The sequence below is a fragment of the Leptosomus discolor genome, chromosome 9 (assembly GCF_034619465.1).
Source record: "Leptosomus discolor isolate bLepDis1 chromosome 9, bLepDis1.hap2, whole genome shotgun sequence".
Classification (NCBI taxonomy): Eukaryota; Metazoa; Chordata; class Aves; order Leptosomiformes; family Leptosomidae; genus Leptosomus; species Leptosomus discolor.
In genome coordinates this window covers 27,225,897-27,251,412 of record NC_141399.1, presented here as the reverse complement: position 1 = coordinate 27,251,412, position 25,516 = coordinate 27,225,897, and the positions used below count along the sequence as shown (strand labels likewise).

Below are 25,516 nucleotides of genomic sequence, written 5' to 3'. Positions count from 1 at the left end.
ATGTTTCCAGTATGGGAACTCTTCATGTCTTAGTAATTGATTTCACTCCTTTGTGTCATGTTCTTGAACAGCTGCATGTTCCATTCCCTTCAGTGTGTTTCACACAGCACCCGTCTAAACAGAAGTTTTGGGTTGTTTTTTCCATAGTAAACACTTTGCAAAGGGAGAAAACAAATACTTTTGCAGAGCTAAGTTTCTAGGTTGCTGATGTAAATGAGGCAGTGTTTACTTCAGTTAAATTGGATTGTAGGTGGAGTTGGAAGAGAAAACACAATGGTGGGGGGGGGCAGTGTCTGAAGCTAGCTGTTAAACGTTTGCTATTTCTAAAAGGTCTGGTGGACACAATCTCTTTATACTGTCCATGTATCGCACTTGCTGGAATAAGAGTTAAACTGTTTTCTACTGTGCCCACCGCCCAAGATTTTTTTTCTGGAGGTAGTGGTGTGGTTGTCTGATACTGAAATGAATGTCCTAGAGCCTCACCAGAGGCAGATGGCCAGGCTTTGACTAAATGATTAGCAGTAGATGCGGGGATGTCAACTCTTCCACCTCCAGCATGAATAAGGAGTTTTGGAGGCTACTGCTATGTGAGTCGTTGAGAAGCCTAATCCCAGCTTCTGTTGCTGCCTTGCAATCTAATAGTTGGCCCTTTACAGTTAAGGAAACTAATTGCAAAGAAGGTAGCTATTCAGCTCCTGCCACAATGGGGAACATTTCATCTTGGTCTCTGAATGCAGATGCATAACAGACTGTTGTCTGTCCATCCTCTTTTTTATTGGATGGAAAATTCAAGGCTCTTTTCTATTGTAAAAGAGACTTTGTAGTCAGACTTGCACAAAAAGGAAAGCAAGTACTTCTTGTATATGGACACGTTCAAACAAATTATTGATCTTTGGTATTCAGTTAGTTCTTTATGCAAACCAAAACATGATAGCCTCTGGTGAGCTGACAGTAAATGCTAAACCTGCTCCCTTTAGTGTGGGGATGGGACTTTGAATATACTGTCAGCTGGCCTATACCCAGTGGGTTTCAAATGGCTGAGCTGTTTGTGTGGATTGGTTCCTGTAAAAGGAGAGTCCATAGCTGTTCTCCCTGCTGGCTACTGTCTGACTAGCAATCTGTTCACTGTATCTCAGTTACTATCTTGAGGTGGTCTTTGGTCCCATCATGGGATGTGTAAGAATAAAGTTACGACTATTCATTCTCTAGCTCTGTTAAACTATGTTGTATGCCTAGAATTACAAATTGAGCATTTTCTGCATGATGCTGCTTCTGAAAAATGAGCTTCTTTGATCAGTGCTTTTTTGAGGGAAGAGAGAATTCATCTACAAAGCAAAATTAAGTTTTGCTGTTGCAGCACATTGACCTTCTGGTGTGAAACCTGACTTTTGACTCTTTCATAGAAAAACTTTAAGATGTCCTGTATGTTTTTGCCCTAGAATGCCCTTTCACTTTGAGCTGTCAGTTCTGAGTTAAGTAAAAAGGAAGCTGCTAAGCATTATCAAAGTTTCTAGCTGCACAGCTACCTCAGTGCATGCTGCTGGCTTTGTTCAATAACATTCAGGAGGCACACAAACTTCCTTTTTTTGGGTAAATTGATTCTAGCTTGAATTGGTGAGACTTTGGCCTGTTGGGAGGATACAGGGGTCTAGCCTATACCTTAGACAAGGAGAGAGGTACTAACTTGCTTGCTGAAGTGCTCCATGGCTGACTGGAAAGCTTTCACAGATATGCCCTGGTTTAGTGGATACTGCATCTTACAGGCTCCTCAAGCAGCCTGCGTACAGACCAGTCACAAAATCCTCAACTGGTTTGACTTGTGCGGTATGAAAATGTACTCCCTTCTTCCATGACCCCCACGTGCTCTGTGAGGCAGCTTCTCAAATGCTTTGTTTCTGATCACTTCTGACCTTGGATCCTGCTGGCACCTTGTTCTTTCTTCCCTTTCAGAGCAAATTACTCCTTCAAGTCTCTGGTAGAGGAGTCTTAGCTGTCTGCTCTGCTAGGTCTGGGTGGTGAATGCAGTCGATGGGTGGGGATCTCTACCCATTTGATAGGCCTTATATCAGGACCTTTTTAACAATGAGTTGTGGTTACTAAGTTATTCAGTCAGTACTTCCTTCCCCAAACTAAAGTGAACTCTTATTTCTCCAACTTCAGAACAGATTCACTTCTCAGTGATGTGTTTAGTGCTCTCTGAGCCTATAGCTGACCATGTAAACTTCGGTCCTTCCAATGCTAGCTTTTGGACACTACAAAGTCCAGGAGATGGTGGCTTTGGCATGCCACTCCAGAGTAGGCCTTTAGAGTAAGCAAAACCACCCAATCTCATTAAAGGCGATCTCTGTCCAATTAAAAGGTATGAAGCCAAGTCGCAGGTTAAGGAGAAACATGACATTAGAAAAACTTTGCAAAGTCTAAAGTGACAGATATTAAGCATGCAGTTAACCTTCCTAGGAGGCTTTTCCTCAGTTTTCTGAGCTTTTGGGGTCAAAACTAAGCTTGTAATAAAGTGCACTTGGCTATGGGTTAAAATTGTAACAATAAGCATCTCCCTGCTTACTGTAAATGTAGTCACTGGTGCTGTGTTTTGTTCAGCTTTGAACCTAATACATAGTGGAGTGTGGGGGTGTTTTTTAAAATTCTTTTTAATTCTTAAGTATCCTGTAGATTTCATTACGAGCCAGGGTTCCTAAAATTCTGACTTCATGTGCCCTGCCCTGGCTTGCTTTTTTGGTGCAATGAGTTTAATGGCTTTGTAGAGTACCAGTTTGTCAGTCTCTTCTTTAATCATTGCTAAAGCTTACAACACAGGTGGACCAAATCCCTCTTGACTTTTGAGTGACTCTAGCTGAGTTGAGCTGTGTTTGGAATAAAAGTGGCTGGTCTCTCATGGCCTGTAAACTGAGCTTTGTGAGGAGAGAGACCATAGAGAAGCCTTTAGCCTTGGAAGGTCCTACCCACTAGTGCTTAAATATATAGGAATCTGGACTGGAGCACTTGATCCTGTAGATGAAAGCACTGAACCAAAAGCTTACTATGGCAGTTTTATGGTGAAAACCAGCAAGTGTTGGGACAATGGCCAGTTCCTCCAGCAAATGCCAGAAATCTTGTTTGTGTGATGAAGGCTTGTTTTTGAGTTGTATAGAAATGTCTCAAATTTCAAAGGAATATGTGGAAACATCCTAGGTTTTGTAAAAGCAGTAGTCCAACCAAAAATGGACTGCTTGTTGCGAAGGAGGGCAATGGCAAATTGTAATAAGCTTAACTCAAAAATGATCCTGTCATTATCCTATAATTTAGCACTTTGGCATTTTAGCACTTCAGACAGCTTGGGTGTTAAGTTAGGGTACCTGGAAGACCATGTTCTAAGTAATTTTTGACTGGCATATGAAACTGCAGGTGTGGAACCAGTTTAGAGGTCCTCCAGCAACAAGGTTTGCTAGCAGTTTTCTTTCAGGCATCATGTCATAGAAAGGGAGAGGCCCACTTTGTCTTTAACTAGGTCAGCGGGTGAGATTCAAGACAGATTTGTGCTGCAGGATAGCCTGGGATGCTTTGGGCTTCGGTGCAGGAACTTGGTCTGAGTGGAACATCATCTCTGCTTGCATGCTTTGGTCTTGCTGGTGCGTAGACAGTGCATTCACGCAGGATCCGTGCTTGTATGCCACTGTGGTGGAGTATTTCCTGGGCTGAGGATGAGGGCAGTCTTCAATTGTCATGTTGATGCTAAAATCTACATGTAAGAGGCTGCTTATGGCTCCTCTTCTGCTGTGGAGCAGCACTCAGTGGCAAGAATATACTTTGGAGGGACATGGGTGAGTGCTGAGGGGAAGGACGGGAGGGGTTGTGCAGACCTGGAAAATGTGGAGGAAGGAGAGAAATGAGAGAGAAGATTACCTGGAAGACTTTGTTTCTTCTTTGAACGTGAGTAAAAGAATTTGTACCACTGTGTGGTTAGACTGTCTGTAGAAGGTGAAGTGAGAGTCATAGAAATGCACCTTCTCCCATGAGGCAGTATTGCTTGCTAAGTGGAATTTAAGCTAATGGTACTTGATGAAGAGCTTTGCCATGGCTGTTCAAGGTGCTGTGGGACAGCTGGATTTTAAGGCTGCCTGTACTCTCTTGCCAGTTGTAGACTAAGCCTTGTACTGCAGGTTAAACAAGGCCCAGGGACTGCCTTAATGTTCTCCCTGGCATGAAGAAAAGATGTCACTGTCCAGCTGAAAGTGCAAACTTCAGGTATTTAAGTACAGTGATCTGTGTACAGTACTATATATTCTCCTGTCCTGTGTGCCAGGCCTTCTGCACCCTCAGCTGCTGCCAGTGACTGCTTCTTGGAACATCTTGCAGTTCGTGCAGGCTCTTAATGCTGTACACCCCCGAACGTAATTGAGCTGCTCACTGCCAGCCAGGCTCCTTGCAGCTGTAGAAGGCTTGTTCTTCATGCTTTTTACCTTAGTAAATGACACTAAATAACCTGCTAAAGCTGAGGTGGGAAGGAGGGAGCTTTTGCCCCCCTCCTGTAGCACTCGGTGTGATGTTGTGTGCTGTTTTGTCTCCCCCTCTCCTCTGTCCAGGCCGTTGTTGTCTCTGCTACTGCTGTGCAGACTTCTGCTGTGGAATAAAAATCCTTTTGTGCAGGGCCTCAGTGTGGTGCCTTTCAGGTCCTTGCTGGCGCTCCAGCTCGCTGAATTCCCAGGCGAAAGCCGCTAACAGAGCGAGGCAGGCAGAGAGGTGCGGCAGAAGGGGGAGCTCCATCCCATTCAGATGTTAATGGTGCCGAGAACAGAGCTTGCTTTGGGCTCTGGGACAGCCTTTCTTCCTCTCCTGGTACCACGTCCTTCCAGTGCACGCAGCAAACTGATTCTTCTCCAGAAGTCTCCTTAGCTGTGTGCATCCTTCAACATGACATGCCCAAGTGAAGGTTTATCTGCCCCCCATTCCCCTGTGTTTACAGGGGTTTTAGGCTGGCTCTCCAGTTCATATTCAAATAAGGACAGGCTGAATAATTTCATGGACTCCAGTGGGATGATGCATATAGATTACGTGACCTTGCGTAGGCTTTGTCTCCATATATGCTGCTAGTAGTGTGCCTCTGCTGAAAGCTCTGTTTGCTTTTTGAGCCTGAAAGAAACTAGGGCCGTAATGCTGCTTTTGTAAGGCCAGAAGAAATGTCTGATACAAGCCCTAAAGAATCTGACTAGTAATGTGTTTGTAGGGAGCCTATGTCCTCGGTGTTGTCATGCCAAAGCTAGAGACCACATCAGAAGGGAACAGTGTGCATCCTTAGGATTCAACAAGGAAGCAACTTAAAAGGAAGTAGGCATTTAGGGAGAAATCAAAACATGGGACAAAGCAGTACAAAATTACCTCAACTTACCTGGTGGAGGGACACTATGAGCTGGTTTTCCCAGGGCAAGGCTTATCCCCTGCTCTCCAGTTCTTGAGTCCCTCTGGAGGAGGGGGAGCTGCGAGCAAGCCCGAGGGGTGGGTGGTGTGTAAAAGCAGCCTACAGTGTCGTACTTCAGGTACAGTGTCGACCTAAAGAGAAGTGTCTTCTCCCTTCCTCTTCCTTGTCTAGTAATGGAGGTGACAGGGAAGTGCCTTGTTTGCTGGTATGAGAACAACTCCTAGGGGTTCAGGAGAGATGTGAGGGAACTTCAGTTTCTAGACTTGGTGCACCCTGTGGCATGTCCCAGGCTTGCCAGGGCACAAAGCTGTGGCCTTGTGCTAGTGAACAGGCTTTACCAAGGAACTTCCCTTTCCTTTTTACCAGCAGTAGCATTCTACTGCAGTAGTCTTGCCCCCCCGTGAGGCTCTTGTCTCTTGTTACAGTATGTCTGTAAAGCCTTCTTAACTCTTATTTACATAGCACCCATGGTGTGCTAGGGAAATTACTAAGGAGAGCGCTTTCATAGCAGTGTAGTTAATTTCTGTGGTGGCTCTTTGTCCTGGCACAAGGGATAGCATATCGATTTACCCACTGCAGTACCTCTTAATCGTACCTCTTTAAAAAGAGCTGCATGAAAGGTCTGTCCGCAGCTATTGGTGGAGTAGAATACGAATCTTAAAACAGTGCAGCCTAGTAAGACACAACCTAGCAAGGTGATTCGTGGCTTGCCCAGGAGTAGTACCTTGGCTTGATAAGTGAGGGGTGTACCTGAAAATGGAGCTGTGTTGTTGATTCTTGGCAGCTATTACACCTCTCAGACCTATGCATCGTATTTTGGCTATACCTGTTGCCTTATAAGTAGCTGAAGAAAAAAAGGTGTCCCAGCTGATGCTTATAAATAGCAACAAGCCTTCAACAGATGAGGGAGAGGGAAGAATACATCTCCCACTTAAGACCCCTTGGATGCCCTATGATCTGTGTATGCGCAGCCTAGCAAGGGAGGCAGAAGGCTAGGGCGCTGGTTGTTTTCCTGTTCATCTGAACTTACCTCTAACATGTTCTCTGCCACCAGTTAGATCAGCCTGTCTGGCTGGGGCTCTTGCTAATCATCTTTCTTCCAGGTCGTCAAGACGATTGGTCTAAGAGAGGTCTGGTTTTTTGGACTTCAGTATCAGGACACCAAGGGCTTCTCAACATGGCTGAAATTGAACAAAAAGGTACGTTTGCTCCAAGCTTTCACTTGTCCTGGGCTCCCTTTGTTGGAAGGTAGGGGCAAATTCAGTCTTCTTACTTCTATCAGGGATGGTTTTTGCCTTTCCACACACCTGAAGTACTGCAAGATTAGTGAATTGGTGTTGCCTTCCTTCAGTCCACGTGCCCCCTCCACAAGGTACAAGGAGTCACAACGTCTGACCTGGTCCTCTTGCATCTAGTCCTATCTGTTATCCAGGCAGATCTGTTGGCCTTCCCTGTAACGTGCTGATGTGGTGATCACGTGAGCATCTTGGTTGGAGAGGAACCTGGAAAGTAACTTATGTAGCACTGATCATAGCTACTGGCTTGTCATAAGTCCTGTGGAGAGAGGTGATGAGGTACTTAGCAGTAAGGAACTGAAAATATGTGCTTTCCTGCCCACTCACTTCTGCATTGGAAAGGAGAATTTTTTTCTAACATATGCTTGTCTTCCTGTTGTAAACCTCTCCCCTTCACTTGGTATGTAGGCTATAAAATCTGATAACTCTGTTCCAGGTAACAGCACAGGATGTACGCAAAGAAAGCCCCCTGCTTTTCAAATTCCGTGCCAAGTTCTACCCAGAGGATGTGGCAGAAGAGCTAATCCAGGATATCACACAGCGCCTTTTCTTCCTCCAAGTGAAGGAGGCAATTCTGAACGATGACATTTATTGCCCTCCAGAAACAGCTGTCCTTCTGGCTTCTTATGCCGTCCAGTCAAAATACGGAGACTTCAACAAAGAGGTGCACAAGTCTGGCTACCTTGCTAGTGACAAACTTCTCCCACAGAGGTAAGTGAACCTGGGTAGCTTAGACCTTCTTTGCCTTAAAGGATTTGGACTTTTTTTTTTAATTATTTCTTGGAGCGGGGGTGGGGTGGGGAGGTTGGGGATGTCTTGGTTTGAATGTTCAGAATACCGTATAGCCTGATGCCTCTCTGAGGATTTGGATTAGTATTCATTTAATTAAGAGCTTTAATCTTAAACATCCTGTTGCTACTGAAGAAACTAATCAGAAGTAGCGAGAGAAGCTCCAAAACTAAAAAAAAAGAAAAGGTAATGCTACAATGAGAAACACAACTGAATCCAACTTGTCATTTGTCAGAAGTCTGAATATTGACCAGTGTGTCTCTAGCCTTCTGATAAAACTATATTTCCTGGAATATTTTTGTAGGGAAACTGTGATGCCAATGGAGTATTTAATGAAGTGTATATTCAAGAGTGATGTGACTGTGTGTGCATAAATGCAGGGGCTGGTCTCAAACATCCCATGTACTCTTTCTAGAGTTCTGGAGCAGCACAAGCTTAACAAGGACCAGTGGGAGGAGAGGATCCAGGTGTGGCACGAGGAGCATCGGGGAATGATTAGGTAACTGATGCAGTGTGAAACTGCTGTATTTAAAGTAGTGTGGTATATGCTAGTGTGTAATGTATGAATGCATACAAAAATTTGTGGCTTGCTTCAGGATGAATTAGCATTCTTCAGGTTATTCTGCTCACATACCTTTGCCCTTGCTAGTCTGCATCAGCCGCCTGTTCTCAGTAAAACAAAACTGAGTTTGCAGAGTTTGTTGTTATCTACTAGGGTGATGCTTTGAACCTTTGCCAGCTTGTTGCTGCTTTTCCGATGTAGGAAGACAGCACCTTCTTGCTCTGATGGCTTATAGACTCAAAAAGGAATATCTGCTTTCATTTTGCACGCTGCAGAGAAGATGCTGTCTTGGAATACCTGAAAATTGCACAGGATCTGGAAATGTATGGTGTGAACTACTTCAGCATTAAGAACAAGAAGGGCTCTGAACTCTGGCTGGGTGTAGATGCTCTTGGACTCAACATTTATGAGCAGAACGACAGGTAATAACCCCCCTCTCCTCATAATTGCCATCAGCTCCTTTCCAGTATAAAGGCATCAAAAATTAATCTTTTCTGGTATTCTTGTCTTTAAACTCTTTGATTTCTATATCATTCTTGGCTATGTTTTTGACACTGCCAGAATGATCCATAAAACGTGCTGCTTTGGACCAAAAAATACAAGAAACTGGCAAATCTTATCAAGCTGGTTTAACTTGTATGCCTAGTCTTTCTACCACAGATGCGTTCTGCAGTTCTGTTTTCTGTTAAAAAAAAAAAAAAGTGGAATTGAAAAACTGCTTATGTTTGTAGTTCATGTGCCTGACTAGTTTTGTTTGCTGATTCCAGTCAACATGAGAGTACTGAAATATGAGGGCAGATTTGGTAGGAGTTTGATTTTGAGTTTGTAAGTCAAGAATTTGGAGTGACTTAGGCATCTTATTTCCTTTTGCTTTCCATTTCTGCAGGCTAACACCGAAAATTGGATTCCCTTGGAGTGAGATCAGAAATATCTCATTCAATGACAAGAAATTTGTTATCAAGCCAATTGACAAGAAAGCACCAGTAAGAAGCAACATTCAATTAAACTTCCAGCTTCTTAGCTGAATGATCTCTTTTTTTTTTTTTTTTTTTTTTTAATTGCACACAATCATCTCATCAATAATGTCAGCACTGACTTGAGTTGACTTGAGTGCTCTACTGCCTGATCTGTTCAGGGCAATGTGCACAGAATGGGTGTAACGGCAGTGATAGTTGGGATTTGTTTCTGTCTAGGAGGGTAGAAATTTATCCAGTATAACCATAGGCTGTTCAAAGTCAGTGGCAGGGAGAAGCTCTTTGCTTAGGGTTTCTGATTCTCCTGCGACTGTTCAGATTCTCTGATACAGTTAGGTATCTACGTTAACTGTGAATGCTTCTTTTGCAGCCTTTCAGCTTTGGTAGTGTGTGGGGTGGCCTGTGCATTTTTTTTTTCCACCTTACCTGAAGCTGAAGCTTCAGGTCATTTTGTAGGATATGCTAGGAGGGTAGGGTTTTTTTCTTGCAAATTTATTATGAATGTAATTGGTTTCATCTTTAAGGCTTGTTAATTTCCTGCATCAGCTGATAACCTGTTCTTCTGGTCATTCTTGTTGCGTTGCTGCTTGGAAGAATTTCTTTTCTGCTGTTGCTCCTTGTTAACAGAACAAAGTTATTTATCCAGTGGACATAATGTTTAATGCCTTTTCTGGCATAAGACAAAACATTACACTTGATGTGGCTGGCCAGGCTATTGCATTAAATAATGAAGTGGGAAGAAAGGTGGGAAAAGTCATAGTAAACCAGCCCCTGATGGTGTTTGTAACAAAACAGTGAAGCTAGATTGCTGTATACTGTGTGCTAGGAATGCTTTGCAATGGAACCCAGCACACTGTAACAAGTTGGGCACTTCTGCCCTCTGTGTATTTGTCCAGTTGAAATTAGTTCCTTAAAGACAGGTGTCTAACTACCACCACTGCTTAATTAGACACCGTTAAGAAAAACTGGCTAGCAGTTCTAGAAAGCTTAGGGTCTTGGAGCATATTGCATACACAGGGGCTTCTTATGCTTAAAGAACAGGTCTAATGCTGCCTTTCTCTTGCCCCAAGGACTTTGTGTTCTATGCCCCTCGGTTACGGATTAACAAACGAATCTTGGCACTTTGCATGGGGAACCATGAGCTCTACATGCGCAGACGTAAACCAGATACCATCGAGGTGCAGCAGATGAAAGCACAGGCTCGGGAAGAGAAGCATCAGAAACAGATGGAGAGGTTGGTAGGGTTCTGAGTAACCTGGACTTTGTTGACCACATAATAGCATCATGTGCTAGATAAATTGCTGGCAGCACCTTAATCTGCTTGAGCAAAAACCAGAGCAGATTGCTTTCTGCTTCAGTAGATCTGATGGGATGATGGAAATGGCAGTCATTACAGTTGTCACCCACCATCTCTTTCTTAGATTTGTCTGTCTGTTTGACAGGACTAGTACAGATCTTGATATACAGAGATTTCCCTTGCAACATTGCTATTATGAACTTGCCATTGAGATGAATGCCAGCGGAGCTTTTTCTTCACATTTGGAGTAAAACTTACCAGCTGAGTGCTGTAGTGCACGTCTCTTGTGTGCTTATGGCTTTGCTAGGAAGCACTCCAATCTGAGCGGCTGTTAATTTGAAACTGCATTATGACTTCTCCCTCATCAGAGCCCTGCTGGAGAATGAGAAGAAGAAGAGGGAGTTAGCAGAAAAGGAGAAGGAGAAGATCGAACGTGAAAAGGAGGAGCTAATGGAGAGACTCAAGCAAATTGAGGAGCAAACCAAGAAAGCTCAGCAAGGTAATGGGAAATGTTTCAGTATTTCCTTAGATGCATAGTCTGAGTGAGAAGGGTTCAAGTAGTGAAGTTATGAGCATTTCTAAGCCATTTGGCTCTCCAGTATTGTGTGCTAGCTGGTGTTAGGGCCCTGGTTTAGCCTTCTGAAGCTGCATGTAAGCCCTGCATGTTCAGCTGCTGAAATAGGACTTGAATGAGAGTGGCAGCCAAGATGCCCCTGTGGCAGTGAGAGTACCTTGCAGTTGTTAATGTGCAAGCTGCAAGCTTTATCCCAGCACGTCTGTAGAGGATGGAGTCAAAAATTGTAGCAGGGGTCATACCAGCCAGTACTCTGGTGTGATTGCTATCTAATTGCTTGGCCAGTGTCACAGTGTGGTGTTGCCCAAGGAAAATGCTGTATGCTTCTCTGCTGTTAAGGATGTTGTTTTGGGATGGGTACTTCCCCACAAATCAATCAGGCAAGTCATCTGTGGGCTTGGAACAGGTCTGGCTCTTAGTCTTGTAGCTCCAGTTGCAATGTGAAGGAGAGGAAGAGGGCTGGTTGCTTGCATCTCTCCTTTGCCTGTCCCTCTGAAGGAAAACCCTCATCCAGAATGTAGGTGTAAAGGCACCTTCCTCTTCTACTGCCATTCTTCACTTGATCTCTCTTCAAACGCACTCCCCTATTCTCTCAGAACTGGAAGAACAGACCCGCAGAGCTATGGAGCTGGAACAGGAGAGAAAACGAGCTCAGGAGGAAGCAGAGAAACTAGCTAAAGAACGTAGAGAAGCAGAAGAGGCAAAGGAAGCCCTATTGAAAGCTTCCCACGATCAACAAAAGACTCAGGAACAGCTGGTAAGTGGGTGAGCTGAAAATTGGGTAGGGAAAATAGTGACAAGGTGGGCATCTAAGCTCTCGAAGCAAACCAGGCTATGAATATAGTGAGGAAGAATATTTTGGTTCTTTAATTTTTATTCATCAAGTAGATGAACTTATGCCTAAATACAAGTGTATTTGTGTAGGAGGTCTGGACTGTTGTGCTTTTTTGCCGCCTGTTTTATGTGATGCTGAGAACAGAGTGTAGAGCTCACTAATTCCTTTCCCTGGTTTGGATGTTTGGATTCAAAGAATTGAGTTCTGTAGCTCTGAGGAGAAGAAGAGGGGAAAAAAAAAAAGAAGACCCACAACAAAACCCAAAACTTCTTCAGCTTCCTTTTCCCTTTCATCATGGGGATATCTGTGGGACTGAAGTTTGCATGAAGGCTTTCTCCATATTGCAAAGTTGTTAGAGAGACTTTTTTTTATTCAGGACTTGGACTAAATGCTTCATTTAGCAAGTACTTTGGTTTTGTCCCCACTAAAAGCCTTTCTTTTGCAGGCTGCTGAGATGGCAGAACTCACAGCTAGGATCACGCAGCTGGAGCTGGCCAGGCAGAAGAAAGAGAGTGAGGCCCAGGAGTGGCAACAGAAGGTAAAGCAGAGTCTGAACAAATGGCAATACCTTTTGTGGAATTGCTTTTCATTCTGTGTTGTGACCTAAACTACTGCACTAGACACCACACTAGACTGAGTGTCTGCAAGCTTGATGCCCTGGTAAATACCCAGCTTTGTTTTTCTTGGTGGAATAAGTGCCTTACTCTTAACTCCTTGTAGAGATAATTTTGACTAATTAGGCCTAATGGAAATGACTAATTCATTTTCCATGAATTATAACCATTCTTCAAATCTCTGAAGTGTTAGCCAGTAGAAAGTTCTGCAAATGATTGTGACTGAGTAGCTTTGGAACATACTACTTCAGTGTGCAAGAGGTGCAAGTTTTCCTGTAATAAGCACTGAGCAGTGCTTCTGTGCGCTTCTGTGAGAAGTCTCACACTTGGGATTATATTGACTAACTCCCTGTGGCATGTCCTACTGCAGGCACAGATGGTGCAGGAGGACCTAGAAAAGACCAAAGAGGAGTTGAAGACTGCCATGAGCACCCCTCATGTCACTGAGCCAATGCACTCTGAGAATGAGCATGATGATGAGCAGGATGAGAATGCGGCAGAAGCCAGTGCAGAGCTACGATCAGAGGCCACCATCAAGGACCGCAGTGAGGAGGAGCGCACTACTGAAGCAGAGAAGAATGAACGGGTTCAGAAACACTTGAAGGTAAGAAGTTGGCAGCAGAGAGGATGTGTGTCTGGGTGCTGCTTCTATCCTTGCCGTTAATTGCAGCTGGGATGTATTACTGGTATTTTTAAAAAAACAGCGTGAGGGTCGGGGGGTGGGGGGGGCAGAGGGGTGATCATGATCTTGCCAGACAGCTGCTTAACCATTGAGCAGAGGTGCAGATCTTGTCTCCTGACACTTGACTACTATTTCACTGGAAGTGGTGAAGTATTTTCAAGCAGTGCCAAAAAGCAGTGTCTGTCAGACGTACTGTGCTTGTGTGAGTCTTACCAGCCATCTGACAGCTGTTCATAGCCCTGGCTGCAGTGAATCAGAGAACTTGGTCCAATTCCTGTCTAGCAGCTGTCTGTAACTGTCTAGTATGACTGGGTTGCATTGCAAAACCCTGAGAGTAGCCCACTGGGGCTTGGCATAGAGGGAGCAGTGCTGCACCACCTTCTCACAAGGAGCTCCAGTGTTCTGGTGTTGGCTCTGTCCAAGCATTTTGTTACGCTGCCTGCTAGCCACCTGACTTGCATCAGGCTTTGCTTGTTCTGCATCGTGCTGTGGTGGTTATGCACAGGCAGAGTGATAGAGGTGCACTTTATCTTCTGCAGCAAGCTGCTTTTGTGGTAGAAGGCTAGTAATTGTTCAAATTCTGCAAAATGCTCCTGGTGTCTTTGGGGATCCCTCCAGTTGACTCTTCTGAAGTATGTTGGATATAGTCTTACCGTGCTAGACAAAGATAAATAGGGTGACAGACTGCCTGATGTTTTCTGCCTTCAAATGTTAGGGAAAAATATTAACTTCCCCAGAATCACAGAATTGTTTAGGTTGGAAAGGACCTCTTAAGATCATCTAGTCCCACTTCCTTGCTCAAGCAGGGTCAGCTAGAGAAGGTTGCCCATAACTCTGAATGTTCAGGCTTATCTGTTTCCCATCTCCATGATTATTGAATCTTTAGGAGGATCAGCAAGGAACCTTCTTGTCCAGCTTTGAGTGTCTGGTATGTGCTAACTCACTGCTATCTGTTTCCCCTTCTCTGAAGGCTCTTTCCTCGGAGCTGGCAAATGCTCGGGATGAAACCAAGAAGACAGCCAATGATATGATCCATGCTGAGAACATGCGTCTAGGCCGAGACAAGTACAAGACCCTCCGTCAGATTCGGCAGGGCAACACCAAGCAGCGCATTGATGAGTTTGAGTCCATGTAAACTCTCCCCTGCACCTGCTACCCTGCACTCTCTTCTCCCCTCCTTTCCCATCCTCTCCCATCATTCACTCGTAATCGTGCTACGCTGGAACCACTACAGAAGAGTGACCATGGTCTTATTTATAGAGTTTTGGGCAAATGCTGGAGTTAAGCAACAGAAGAAAGAATAGTATTTACATCTTCCTGGGGTGGCTTGAGAAAGCAAACATGTATTGGGGCAAATCTGAAATTGTTTGGCTTTGGTTAGAGTCTCACTGCATTTAGTTTTGTATTGCTTACTGAAGTGGCTGTGTTGCTGTCTTCTTCCATTGGGTGGGAGGCCAGCAGATACTTTTACTGAATTATGTGAAGTGCTAACAGTTTGACACTGTGCCTTCCTACTAACTCAGGCAAGCTTCAGTAATTAAGCTTAGTAGCCAGGGTCTGAATTTCTGATTTAATACAGGGTCTGAATCATGTAGTTGAGAAGGGGAGGCTAGAGCTTAGGAAGAAGGGTTGGAGGTAGAATATGGACTTTCTTTCTAAAAGACCAAAGCTTTTGTCCTTCAAACATAAGCAGACCAAACAGATTCTGTGGCGTTCCTGCTGGTGTTATCTTTTGTTGTTTAATGGTGGAACTTTGAATTTCCTAATCACAAAGAGGCCTTTGGAATATTTCCACTAATGCAGTGTGGTTTGAAGCCTCAACTTCCCTGCTTTCCAGAAGTTTTGTCTCTAGTAAATGACTTTGTTCACTGTCATTTGTCTGACTTGAATGTAACCAGTGAGGTAGAGATAGCTAAAGAACACTGCCTTCCTTTTTGGGTTTGCTGATGGAAACCTAAAGGGGTAGGTAGAAATGTAAAAGACTAAAAATTCCTGTAACTGCATTTTCCCTTGCTGAACCAGTGCATTTCCAGTCATGTGAACAGGATTTCAGTTTTTTCCATAAGAGGCCTTTTTAGCACATAGTCATCGGTGCCTTATGACTGTGTATAGATCCACTGTAGCTCAGATACCTTTAGTTTAAACTAGATGCAGTCATAAAAAGTGACCAGCAGCTGGGGACCAAAAACTGCTCTTGTATCTGGGTTATGTAGAAGACTGCATCTGTCTTCCTGGCTTCAAGCAGCATTTGAGGGGAGAGGATCATGAGATATTTGTCCAATTATTGCCTTAATACTCAGTAGCATTCTGCCAGATCCCTGGCTCAAGTGCTTTTCCTTCCCCATAAGGATGCTTTGCCCCTTTGTAGCTTTGACAACAGAAGGCTCTGTTTCTTCGAAATGGGACAGCAGTGGTTGTTGAGACTGGTCCCGAGAGCCGTTTGTACCAGTTGTTGTAATACCCATCACCTCCTGTCTTCCGAGCTCTCTGTGCTGTAGCTACCCAGAATCCTTCCTGCCATTTCTGGGGAGGAAACAGCCATGTATGCTCAGGGTTGAATTGGATTTTGCCTTGATCCTTCATAGAAGGAAATGTTAAGCTTCAGAAGAGGCCTCTTTAAAAATGGATTCCACCTACAAGGGAGTCCTCCTTTGCTTTGCCCTCCTTGGTTTAGCCTGTCCTTGCAGGGAGTCATCAGGCTAGCCTGTGATTTGTTGTGACTTTCTCAGTTTTGTGGATTCCCCCTTTGTGTGGTATCAGTGCTAGTGGTCATAGAAGGAAAACATCTGAGTGCTAGAGCATTTTCAGCTCCCTGCTCTATGGGATGTGTAAAGGGGGACTGTGCCAAAAAGAAACATTCATGATAGTGTTCATAAACTGCAGTATTTCCCCCCAAATTCCTTGGGCTTCTGGAAACCTTATCAGTGCTGTATTATTTTATTTTTTTGGAAGCAATACAAGTCTGTGTGGAGATCCACACGAATACTAACCAACCAACCTCTGTTAGAAACATGCTAAGCTATGCTCCTTCTGAACATCCAGATAAGTCACATGGGAGCCCCCTTCTCTCCTCTGGACACAGCATGCTTTTGGGGCGGACATGACATGGTAAGCTTTTGGTTGGCCAAAAGCGCATGCCTCAGTCCTTTGGAAGTCATAAATGAAAGATTACGGTTAAATTTGTCAGAACATATTTGCATATTTCTGTACTGAAGGGTTACTGGCACTGGCTCTACGTGAGTCTCACTACCAGGGGAACAGCCTTTACACTTCTGTTTTGGTGCTTTAAAGCTGTTTCTCAGCACTTCTGCTCTGTCCATGGCAACTATTGATGCATTTGTGGAGAGAAAAGCCTTTATTACAACTTAACAGTTTCCTAACGAGCTGATGTATGGTGCCTGGAATACGCATTCAAATAGATGGAAACCAGTAAACCTTTTCTGCTTTGATGGGTCACACAACACTGCTGAGCTCATGTATTATGATGCTGGCGTGACACCTGTTTATAGGGTTTTTTAATTGTTCTAATTCCAAATGGTCCAATATAGGAATAGAACGGCTTGTGCCAGCGAGTCCACCTAACTCTTTGTAGTTGTTTCAGCCCTGCCACCTTCTTAACCAGTATTATATTCCAGTGGTATCTAATGATATTTGATTTCAATACTTCTAGCTATGCACAATTAGAAAATACTAGTCCTGGGATGGAGGATATGTTTATGGTCCTCCTTCTCTTGGAAATGTATACTGTATTGTAAAGAAATGATATTTTGCAAGAAAACTAAAGTAAGAAGCTTTCAGTATTATGGTGAGATTGTAGACACGTTTTTTTATATGTTAGAATACAGTGAATTGTTCTTTTTCCTCTCTGTTCCAGTTTAATTGGATAACTGCTCCTCTTGGGGGTGGGGGGAGGGAAGTACTTTATCAAATGTTTGCCTGGCTTTTCTTTTTCTTGTTTTATTTTTTTGTTGCTGTAAATTATGTTGAGGTTTTTGACCAGTCTTTTTACTGGATTATAATAACACAGCAGTTCCTTAAGGTTGTGGAGTAATTCATGGATCCATGTGCTTAACTGCAGAGAGAACCTTGTTATTAAGGCATTTTTTTTCCTTTTTGGAGGAGTTGTTAAAATCCATGCCCTGTTCTTCCTAAAGTGCCAATAAAGTTCAGAGAAATTCAGCAGATGGTGTCTGGCTGTTTCCTTAAGGCTTGTTTTGAGCCTGGTGCTGTCTCCAAGCTAAACAGGTCTGCCGTGTGGTTCCCAAGAGGTCAGCCTTGCAGCACTCTTGCAAATAAGGAGATCTTACTTGCATCGTGAAAAGCAACTGCTTGAATAACATCCATTTCCCAGCTCTCCAAGCTGTCTGACTGGAGCAAGTGCTGGAATTAACATCTCTGTGGAGACACTGAGTATAAATTTATATTGTGCGAATGGAGGAGGAGGAGCTGCGTCTGGAACTTGCCACTGGTGAGTGCTGCTGTGCCATGCCCATGTGCATCCACGAGCAGGTTGGCGTGCAGAGGGTGGCCAGGCCTTGATGCTGCTGCTTGCCCCTGGTGTCCTGCTGGCTCAGTCCTGCCCTGACCCCATACTGGGGATTTCAACCCAATCTGTTTTGCAGCTACCTTGCCATGGCTGTCTCTGCCTGTGTTTTCCTGAGGTCTCAGGACTTCCAGTGATGGAAGAGCGTGGCTACTGTCACCTTTCTGCTAATGAACTATGTGATCTTTCTTCGTAGCTGTTTGCATGTGGTTGTGAAGAGAGGCTCTGCAGAAGCTCTGTCTGATGATTCCTGCACTGCAGAATAAGGCAGAGATTTCATCAGTGCTCAGAGATCTGGTGCTAGGGGAGAAACCTGAACTTGTCTGCAAACAAAATGTGAAGGTGGAGCAATGGAGACTTCTGCAATCCCCACCAGACTTGGCGCAGACCCAGTGCCCATAGGTGGGTCTGTCTTGTTTCTTCCTTCCAGGATTCCAAAAACCTGAACACCACTGGAGGAACTGCTTCAATGCTACTGCAGCCTTGAAGTGAAGATTGTACTGATCTGAGAAGGTTGCTTTCACAAATGGGGTTCTTGCTGCTTTTATTGCCCTTGCTTCTCGATTGACAATACCTTTCAGCTTGTGTTTAAATTTCTGGAGTCTCTGAGGACTCTGTGCTTGCAGCCGGATTACTCTTCTGCATGAGTGGCCTAGCTTTTGTGGCATTTGCTTGCCTGTATCTGTGGAGACTTGGAGGCTCAGTAATTCTCCAGTTACGTGTACCTATATTCAGTTTGTTGAAGAAATGGAGGGGCAAAGCATTTAATGGCTGAAGGCTGCTTCTGTGTAGGACCGTGTAGTTAAAAAAAGAACAATTTTTCTGATTTGTTGGAAGGCATTTTTTTAGTTTAGAATCAGACATTTGTATCTAACTCTATGTAGACAGCTTCTGCTGGATTTGCTATTCTGTCTGATACATTTCAGATCCAGTTTAGGCTACACGTACAGGTGTTGGGGGCCCAGATGCTTTCGTGCGACAGGAACAGACTGAAGCATAAAAAGGCTCTTGGAAGGGCCTTTTTTTGGGGGACCAAACCCGCTGACTTTTTGCAAGTTCTGGAACGTGGCTGCTTTAAGCACTGCAGCTTACTAAGAACTGAAGAAAAGCCAAAGTGACTCTGTAGAGTCGAGTTTTCATTGAGATAAATCTTTCTGGTGGACTAATGCATTTGGCCTAGGATACTTTGTCCTCCTACTCAGATGGAGTCAGTGCAACTGTAGAAATAAGGCTGTGATTGCTTTTTCCTTCTCTTGTTTTCACAATCTAAGGCAGGGAATTGTGAGGGGTTGATCTCCAAATTCTGATTTGTTTTGATGTAGGCAGGTCTCATAGGGGCTTCTCTAGATAGGTGACAAGCTTATAGGTTGGTTGCTCAGACTTATACGTTTGGAGGGAAGCACAGGCTTTTTTGTTTAAGCAACCTGGTGTGAGATTCTCGGTGAAGGGATGAGCAGGCTCAGTAGCCTTCCAGCCACTTCCTTTTTTTCCTGTGATGAACAATAATGGAATGTGAACAGCCCCTGATGCCATGCTTATCGTTTCAGGTCAATTTGTGTAGGATGCTGTTAGTGACTATGGCAACTTAGTAAGGGAACTAGATTAGAGTTTGCTCTCTGCTTGTCAGGGTAGGGCTCTGCCTTTTGGCAGCACTATCCTCTTGAAATCTTGTGGGTTGTGGAACCAGTAGGTAGTGTCTTGAGATACCAAACGAGATTTGTTCCACCTTTCTCATGTTAGCTGCTCCTAGAAGTTGCTACTTCTGTCTGTAACCTGGCTTCAGATTTGGTGCATTATGCTGCAGTAGCTCTCCATTCAGTCAGCTGAATCTAATAGCTGTTTTCCAACATCTTGCAAAGCTTGATAATGCAACATAGAGTAAGGTATGACAATCGTAGACAGTTGTGTGGCAGCTGCTTGAACATCTATGAAGGCAGACTGTCTCCCAATGAGAAGGCAGAGAAAACTGAGGTCTGGCTTGTTTGCCCTGTGCAATCAGTGTATCTGTTCTGTTGAGTGACAGCTTTGCAGCTATACGTAACTCAATTGTGGGTGTACAGTCTAATTATCTTATACCAGTGTATAATCAGAGCACGTGACAACTGGCAGAGAACAGCCTAATTCCTCTGTGACTGATGTCAACCCATAACCGCTGCATGCCTTTGTGCAAGTTGACTCCACATATGATCTTAGTGTCTCCCTTGCAGAAAAATTAACTTATATATAAGAAAAAGGATCTGGGACTGCATCGAATGTTAGACTGAGGCTGGCTTTTGTCTTGCAGGTCTGCAGCTCTAATTTAAGTGCAGTTTGTGGACAAAGGTGCAGGTCCTTATGAGTGAGCAATGCCTAAATGAACATCTAATGCCAAGTGATGGGTCTCTGAAAGTTACTAGTAATTTTAAGAAGGAAAAAGTGGAGGAAAATGAGGAGGAGACATAAGGAAAAAGTAGTGCTGAGACTGCAAAAAGGGATATTGGGAGCTCCTGAAAGGGACTCTACCTCCAACTTCTGTTGAGAATGCACTTTCTCTGAGCAGGTGTTGATACTATGGATAATGGCTTTCTGGTCAGTAGAGCTAGTTGGAAAATTACAAGCACCCATGATTGCCATTGCTTCTGGTTGTGCATCATCTTTGAAAGAAATACAAGCCCGAGTTGATCTTCAGTTATCAAGACTGACTGAAGGGTCAAGGGGATGTGGAATGTACTGCTCTTGAGCTCAGAGGTTATGGTGAAGGCTGTCTATACTGCACATGCAGCAGTACTGCCTTACCATCCATCTTTGAAGCATCCTTGACTGACTGAAGGAGAAGCATCTGCAAGCGAAGGCCTTGGCTACGGCACTGTAACTTCTCAGTGCCCTTCACCCAGCCAGGCAGCAGCTACGTTGCCAGAAGTGACTGCTGTCAAGAAGCCCTGTTGTGAATTCGTTTTGTTTCCTTGTTGCAGTGTCAGCCCATCCCTGACAATTGCATTACTGCCCTCTTGCTTCCAGTGGTGAAAATTTGGCTCTTGCTCTTTTTGTTTGTAGTGATTCTCAGAAGGTTGCTGAACATCTAGAGAAAGGTTGGAGTGGGCAAGTGGTAGTCTTGTTTGAGAGAGAGAGAAACTGAGGCACTTTTACAGTCTTCCCTGCAAGCTTCCAGCCTCTATGAGGCAGTAGTATCTGAGACTTGAGCACGCTTGATGTAAGCACTTTGTCTGCAGGTTTGTGTTCAGTGCATCTGTTTTGAGACAGCACTCTGTACCTGATCCGGTGGGCTTGGAGAAAGCAGAACAAGCACAAGTTGCCCTATTTGCTTTTATTAGCAGCTTGTTCTGAAACAGGAACAGGGGTTGATGGTGTTTCATAGTGACAATGGGGAAGGGAAATTTTACTTTCAGTGGCTTTAGTTCTGTGGATGTAAGCAGCCTGTATCTGCTTCCTTACAGGAGTATTTGTGAGGTGGTGGCCTCAGTAGGAGGTGAGGGGGGAGGCTGTTCTTGCTGTTCAAGTTAAGAACAAAGACTGTGTTCTGGAAACTGTCATTATTGCTCGGTCTGTGGGCCTGCTGCTCTGACTACAGTCCCTGAGACTTCACCCATGGGAACAGTATGGGCTTAGCTCTGGCTGTCTCTTGGTAGTGAGTCTGGCAAGAGTACTTCTCTGTCTCAGGTGTGTGTTTTGTCCATCATCCCTCATTCACACTCCTCAGAGGCCAACCAAGAATCCCTTCCCCCATTTTTTTGAGAGATAAAACAAGGCACAGAGGACCATGTATTTCTTTCAAGGCAGAAGAGTAGTGGCTGAACCTGGTGGCCCACTTCACAGAACTTGGCTCAGACTTCCAGCTCCATGCCCTTTGCATGCCTGGACTGCCTGCCTTCCCACAAACCTGGAGGAGAGCATGGGCCAGTCCTGCTTGCTTGAAACAATAAAGGAGTGATGACTTCTGTATGGGGCACAGTGCTGGCCTTCAGCTTTGTCATGACTTGTTGAGCTGCTCGCTCAATTCCTCCCTCCCCTCTGAAGACTTTTTCCTTTGGGAGTTCCACTGTTGAGCACCTGGGATTTTATCAAATACTGATTTGATAAAATGCTCCAGTGTTGGAGCAAACAGATGCCAAATTGCTTGCCTGGATGATACCTGTAATCTTTCTGTATATGTTGCAGCTCGCTTATGGATAGGGGCCAGGCTGTTCCTGACTTGTGTGTGATTTCTGTGTCTCCTGTCTTCTGCTTTTGTGGCTACTCTGCTGCAGGACAGGCTGCCTCTCCTGATTCTTCTGATTCTTCTCCTGCTCTATCTCAGAGAGACTTCTTCCTCCCTTAATTTATCAAATGTATCAAACCTTGATTCAAATGATAGTGAAGTCACTCTCACAATCCCAGAATTGCAGCATCACTAAAACTATATTAACGTGTATATTAATTAACTACAGGATTACAAAACTATTTTTCATCTGCTTTCAGACAGGCGGAAGACTAATATGGTAATTTTAAACCGTGCATCTAGGGTCTTTTAGAAGCCACAAAGTTTACAGAAGAGCTCTTCTGGTCAGAGCTGTTTGCACAGTGTCTTCTGCCCAAAGGAACCGATGCAAGTCTGCCTTCTGCTGACTGTGCCTACGTGTTTGCTGAACTGGCCCATGGAAGGACTGAAACTCTAATGGTGGTTGGAGGAGCTGGGTCTGGTATCTCAAAAGTCTGAGTGTGCTTCTGGCTGTGGAGGGTTGCAATGGTACCATCTAACTTCTTGCTGGATCAGTGTAGTGCTGATTTCAATCTGTTTGTTTGAATGAGGTGGAGTTAATGGCACCTTGTAGCTGTTCTGAATATTTGCATGACTGCCTAGACTGGGGGGTGCAAATTGCCCTTTGTGTGGAGCAGAAGAAATTGGATTATGTATGTCGAGCTAGAAAACCACTTCCTTCCCAGTGGGTGCTAACACACCACTAGATGTGTAGGCACAGCCACTGCACTGACAGCAGTGTGTGACCTGCTGGTGAGCAAGATGGGGGGGTGGGGGGGGTGGGGTGTGCCTCTGTGTGCACTGGTGGAAACTTGGCTTCTGCCAAACTTCTGTGGAAGAGCTAAAGATTCACTTCAGCTATGTCTGTCCTGCCGTAAAGTGTGTGCTGACCTCCAAAGCAACATTTTGAAGTTTTTGTTGTGTTGTTTGTTTGTTTGTTTTTTCAAAGCACAGGTATTTTTGCTTAGTTGTGGTTGTTTGGGGGTTTTTTTGTTAGTTGGCATGTTTTTTGTGGGAGGGGTGGTTATTTGCAAAGCTTTCTGTCTTTGTGTCCTCGGCTGAATGAACCCTGATTTACTCTGGAAAGGCTGTGTTTACTTCTAAGCTTGCTGCTAGATGGAGTGGAGGAGAATAGGGAAAAGGAGATCTTACTTCTGCCCTTTCCCCTCCTCTTTGAAAGACTTTAAAACAGGCTGTCCAACTCAGTATAGGGCATGATTCCCTCCTACCCCAGCAAGGTTGTTCTTGCTTTCACCAGAGGACAGTTGTCCCCTTCACCACTTCTCACCTCGCTGCAGGAGTAGGTGTGATGTTCTCCAACTTGACTTCCCTCTCTGTGTTGGCCTCTCTCCCATTGGATGGCATTGACCTCTCGCTCTGCTCCAAGTTCCTGGCAAGGTCAGTGCCAGGCAAACACACAAATGTCCCTGCTGTGAAAACTGCTGTGCATGTATCTAGTGTATCTCTCAATTCAAGGTTTGCTGGAGAGATAAGATGCTCTGTGGTTTGTTTGGATGTGCTGTGGCCCCTTTCCTTGCATCTTTTATGGCAAGCCTTGCTTTGAGACACAGAACTAGGCCGCTTACTGCATCTTTGTAGTGTCTGAAAAGTGAAGGTAGAACTGGGCAGGGTCAGCTGTAGAGGCTGCACAGAGCCATTTTAAATTCGGGGTGAGCTGCACCCAAGAATTTGGGTTAGAAGGCTGAAGTATTCAGGGCAGCTTGCAGGAAGATCAAAGCACCTGGAAAAGCTGACCTGAGAGTGAGGGGCCACAAAGCAAGGACACTGGCCAGAGCTGCATTTAGCTAAAACAAACGTCTCGCCTTGCTGCCGGGTCACCTCTGAGATACAAGCAAGGGTGGGGAGGGAAGCCTTCCAAGCATATTCTACAGATGATTTGAAGTGAGGAATTTTTACGTTAACTGAGTCGAGGGGTGGAATTACAGAGACGTCCCAGTGATCCTGGGCATGGCTGGGCAGTCTGATGTGCACCCACGCCTGCCACGTGGCATCCCTGCTTTGGAATCATACCCCTGCCCTGCTGCTCCCAGGGACATGCCATGGGTGCCTCTCGGCAGGTGGCAGCTCTCTCTCTGACTCTGGATTTGGGGGTAGCACTTGCTCTGGATTAAAATCCCAGTGATACTCAGTAGTTCGTCCCACCCTCCCTGCACTTGCAGAGCTGTTGGCCTGAACAAAACCTAAGGGGCAAATTCTGCAGCAGAAAAAAATGCATTTGTGGGATAAGCTCAGGTTTATCCCAGGCTGGCATGAGGGTGCTGCAAGGCTATGATTGTTATTGCCAAGCCCATCGCATATTGAGCTGGGAAGTGTCACCCATGCTCAGTAAAAGGAGCAAGGAAACTTTGGTTGGTGATGCCCTGCAAATACAACTCCAAGTTATCTCTGATCACATCCCTCCATAAGCAGAGCACCGTGTGTTTCTTTTGCATATGTCCTGTCATGGGAGCAGTAATGCCCAGCCTGCGCTTAGCGAATAGGAGTGAGGCAAAATGAAATGTTCCTCCGTGCTGCGCTGCCAGGTGTGAAGAGAATGGAGGAAAGTAGACAGGTGACTTCAGAAAGGTTTGGGTTTTTTTTCTCTTTTAATCCTTTATGCATTGCCCATGAGTTTATCTTTACTGAAGCTATCGCAGTGGTGTGTTTGAATGCTTGGACATGTGCCTTTAAAAATGTGTTGGACTGAAGAATAGGATTCCCCTCCCTCCTTATGGAAAATACTTGCAGTCCTTAATGTCTTCAAAACTTTTCTCAGAAAGCTTAAGCATCCCTTTCCAATCTGAAAGCTTTGGGTGTAAAATTTTCATTTTGGAGTGAAAAGCCAAAACTTTCCATGCTCAAAACTATGAGTGTGTGTGTGTTGAGGGCAGTATTTTCCCTCCAATTCTCATTCTTATGCTGTAGTTTCTCTCCCCTGTATGGCTTGATTAGACAGTCCAGTTTCAAAGGGTTTTGCTTATACTGGCTACTTATATATTACTGCATTAAAAAAACTTGACTAAAGTAAGCATCCTGCGAAATGACGAACTGTTAATTTGGTATTAGGAACGGTTCAGGCTCCTGAGATGAGAGCTATTCTTGAACTCCACAAAACGCAGGAACTGAAACTGTCTCCGCTGTTGCATTTTTGTCCTCAGGGGCGAATTGATTTACCTTCAAGAGAAGGGTAGACTAAACCTAGTGATGGTGTTTCTGCGAATAAGGGTTTTCTTCAACAGAAGTCTCCCTGGCATGGAGTATCAGTGTGAAATGAGTGATACTTATCTGTGCTTTTATGGCACTTTTCAGGAGAGAATTTGGCAAATGAGTAAAGTGTGGCTACTTCTTGCCACTGACCTGTGAAGTAAGTGAATATTCGTATTTTAGAGCTGGGAGCCTGCAGTATTGGGGAAGGCAATGATGTGGCTGGACGACATCCACATCAAGCAGAATCTGTAACTCTTACTCTCACCCCATTGCTGTAAGAACTGGCATGCCCTCTCTTCCTGAGGCAGCAGCCGTTGGTGCTCCTGCCAGTCTGCTCTTCCAGATCGCAACCATTTGTATGATTAGACATCGCAATGAACACTGCTCCTGAAACAGGATTTAGGTCTGGTTCCAAAAAGTGAAGTCTGTAAGGCAATACAAGGTGCGCATTGCTTGGGGACTGTTATGTGGAGGTGATGCTGGTGTTACCATGCTTC

The 25,516-nt window shown here is 44.6% G+C and overlaps 1 protein-coding gene across 1 annotated transcript in view; it reads left to right on the top strand.

Annotated features, from left to right (window-relative positions):
* The window catches only part of MSN (moesin), a 45,451-nt gene extending 28,237 nt beyond the window's left edge, over positions 1–17,214 (top strand). The window contains exons 3-13 of the mRNA XM_086470499.1: positions 6,517–6,612; positions 7,145–7,419; positions 7,913–7,996; positions 8,335–8,481; positions 8,946–9,042; positions 10,104–10,267; positions 10,699–10,829; positions 11,501–11,661; positions 12,185–12,277; positions 12,724–12,957; positions 14,006–17,214. Coding sequence (XP_086326625.1) covers positions 6,517–6,612; positions 7,145–7,419; positions 7,913–7,996; positions 8,335–8,481; positions 8,946–9,042; positions 10,104–10,267; positions 10,699–10,829; positions 11,501–11,661; positions 12,185–12,277; positions 12,724–12,957; positions 14,006–14,170 — 1,647 coding nt within the window. The 3' untranslated portion in view covers positions 14,171–17,214. The remainder of the gene's footprint in view (positions 1–6,516; positions 6,613–7,144; positions 7,420–7,912; positions 7,997–8,334; positions 8,482–8,945; positions 9,043–10,103; positions 10,268–10,698; positions 10,830–11,500; positions 11,662–12,184; positions 12,278–12,723; positions 12,958–14,005) is intronic.
* Positions 17,215–25,516: the final 8,302 nt, after the last annotated feature.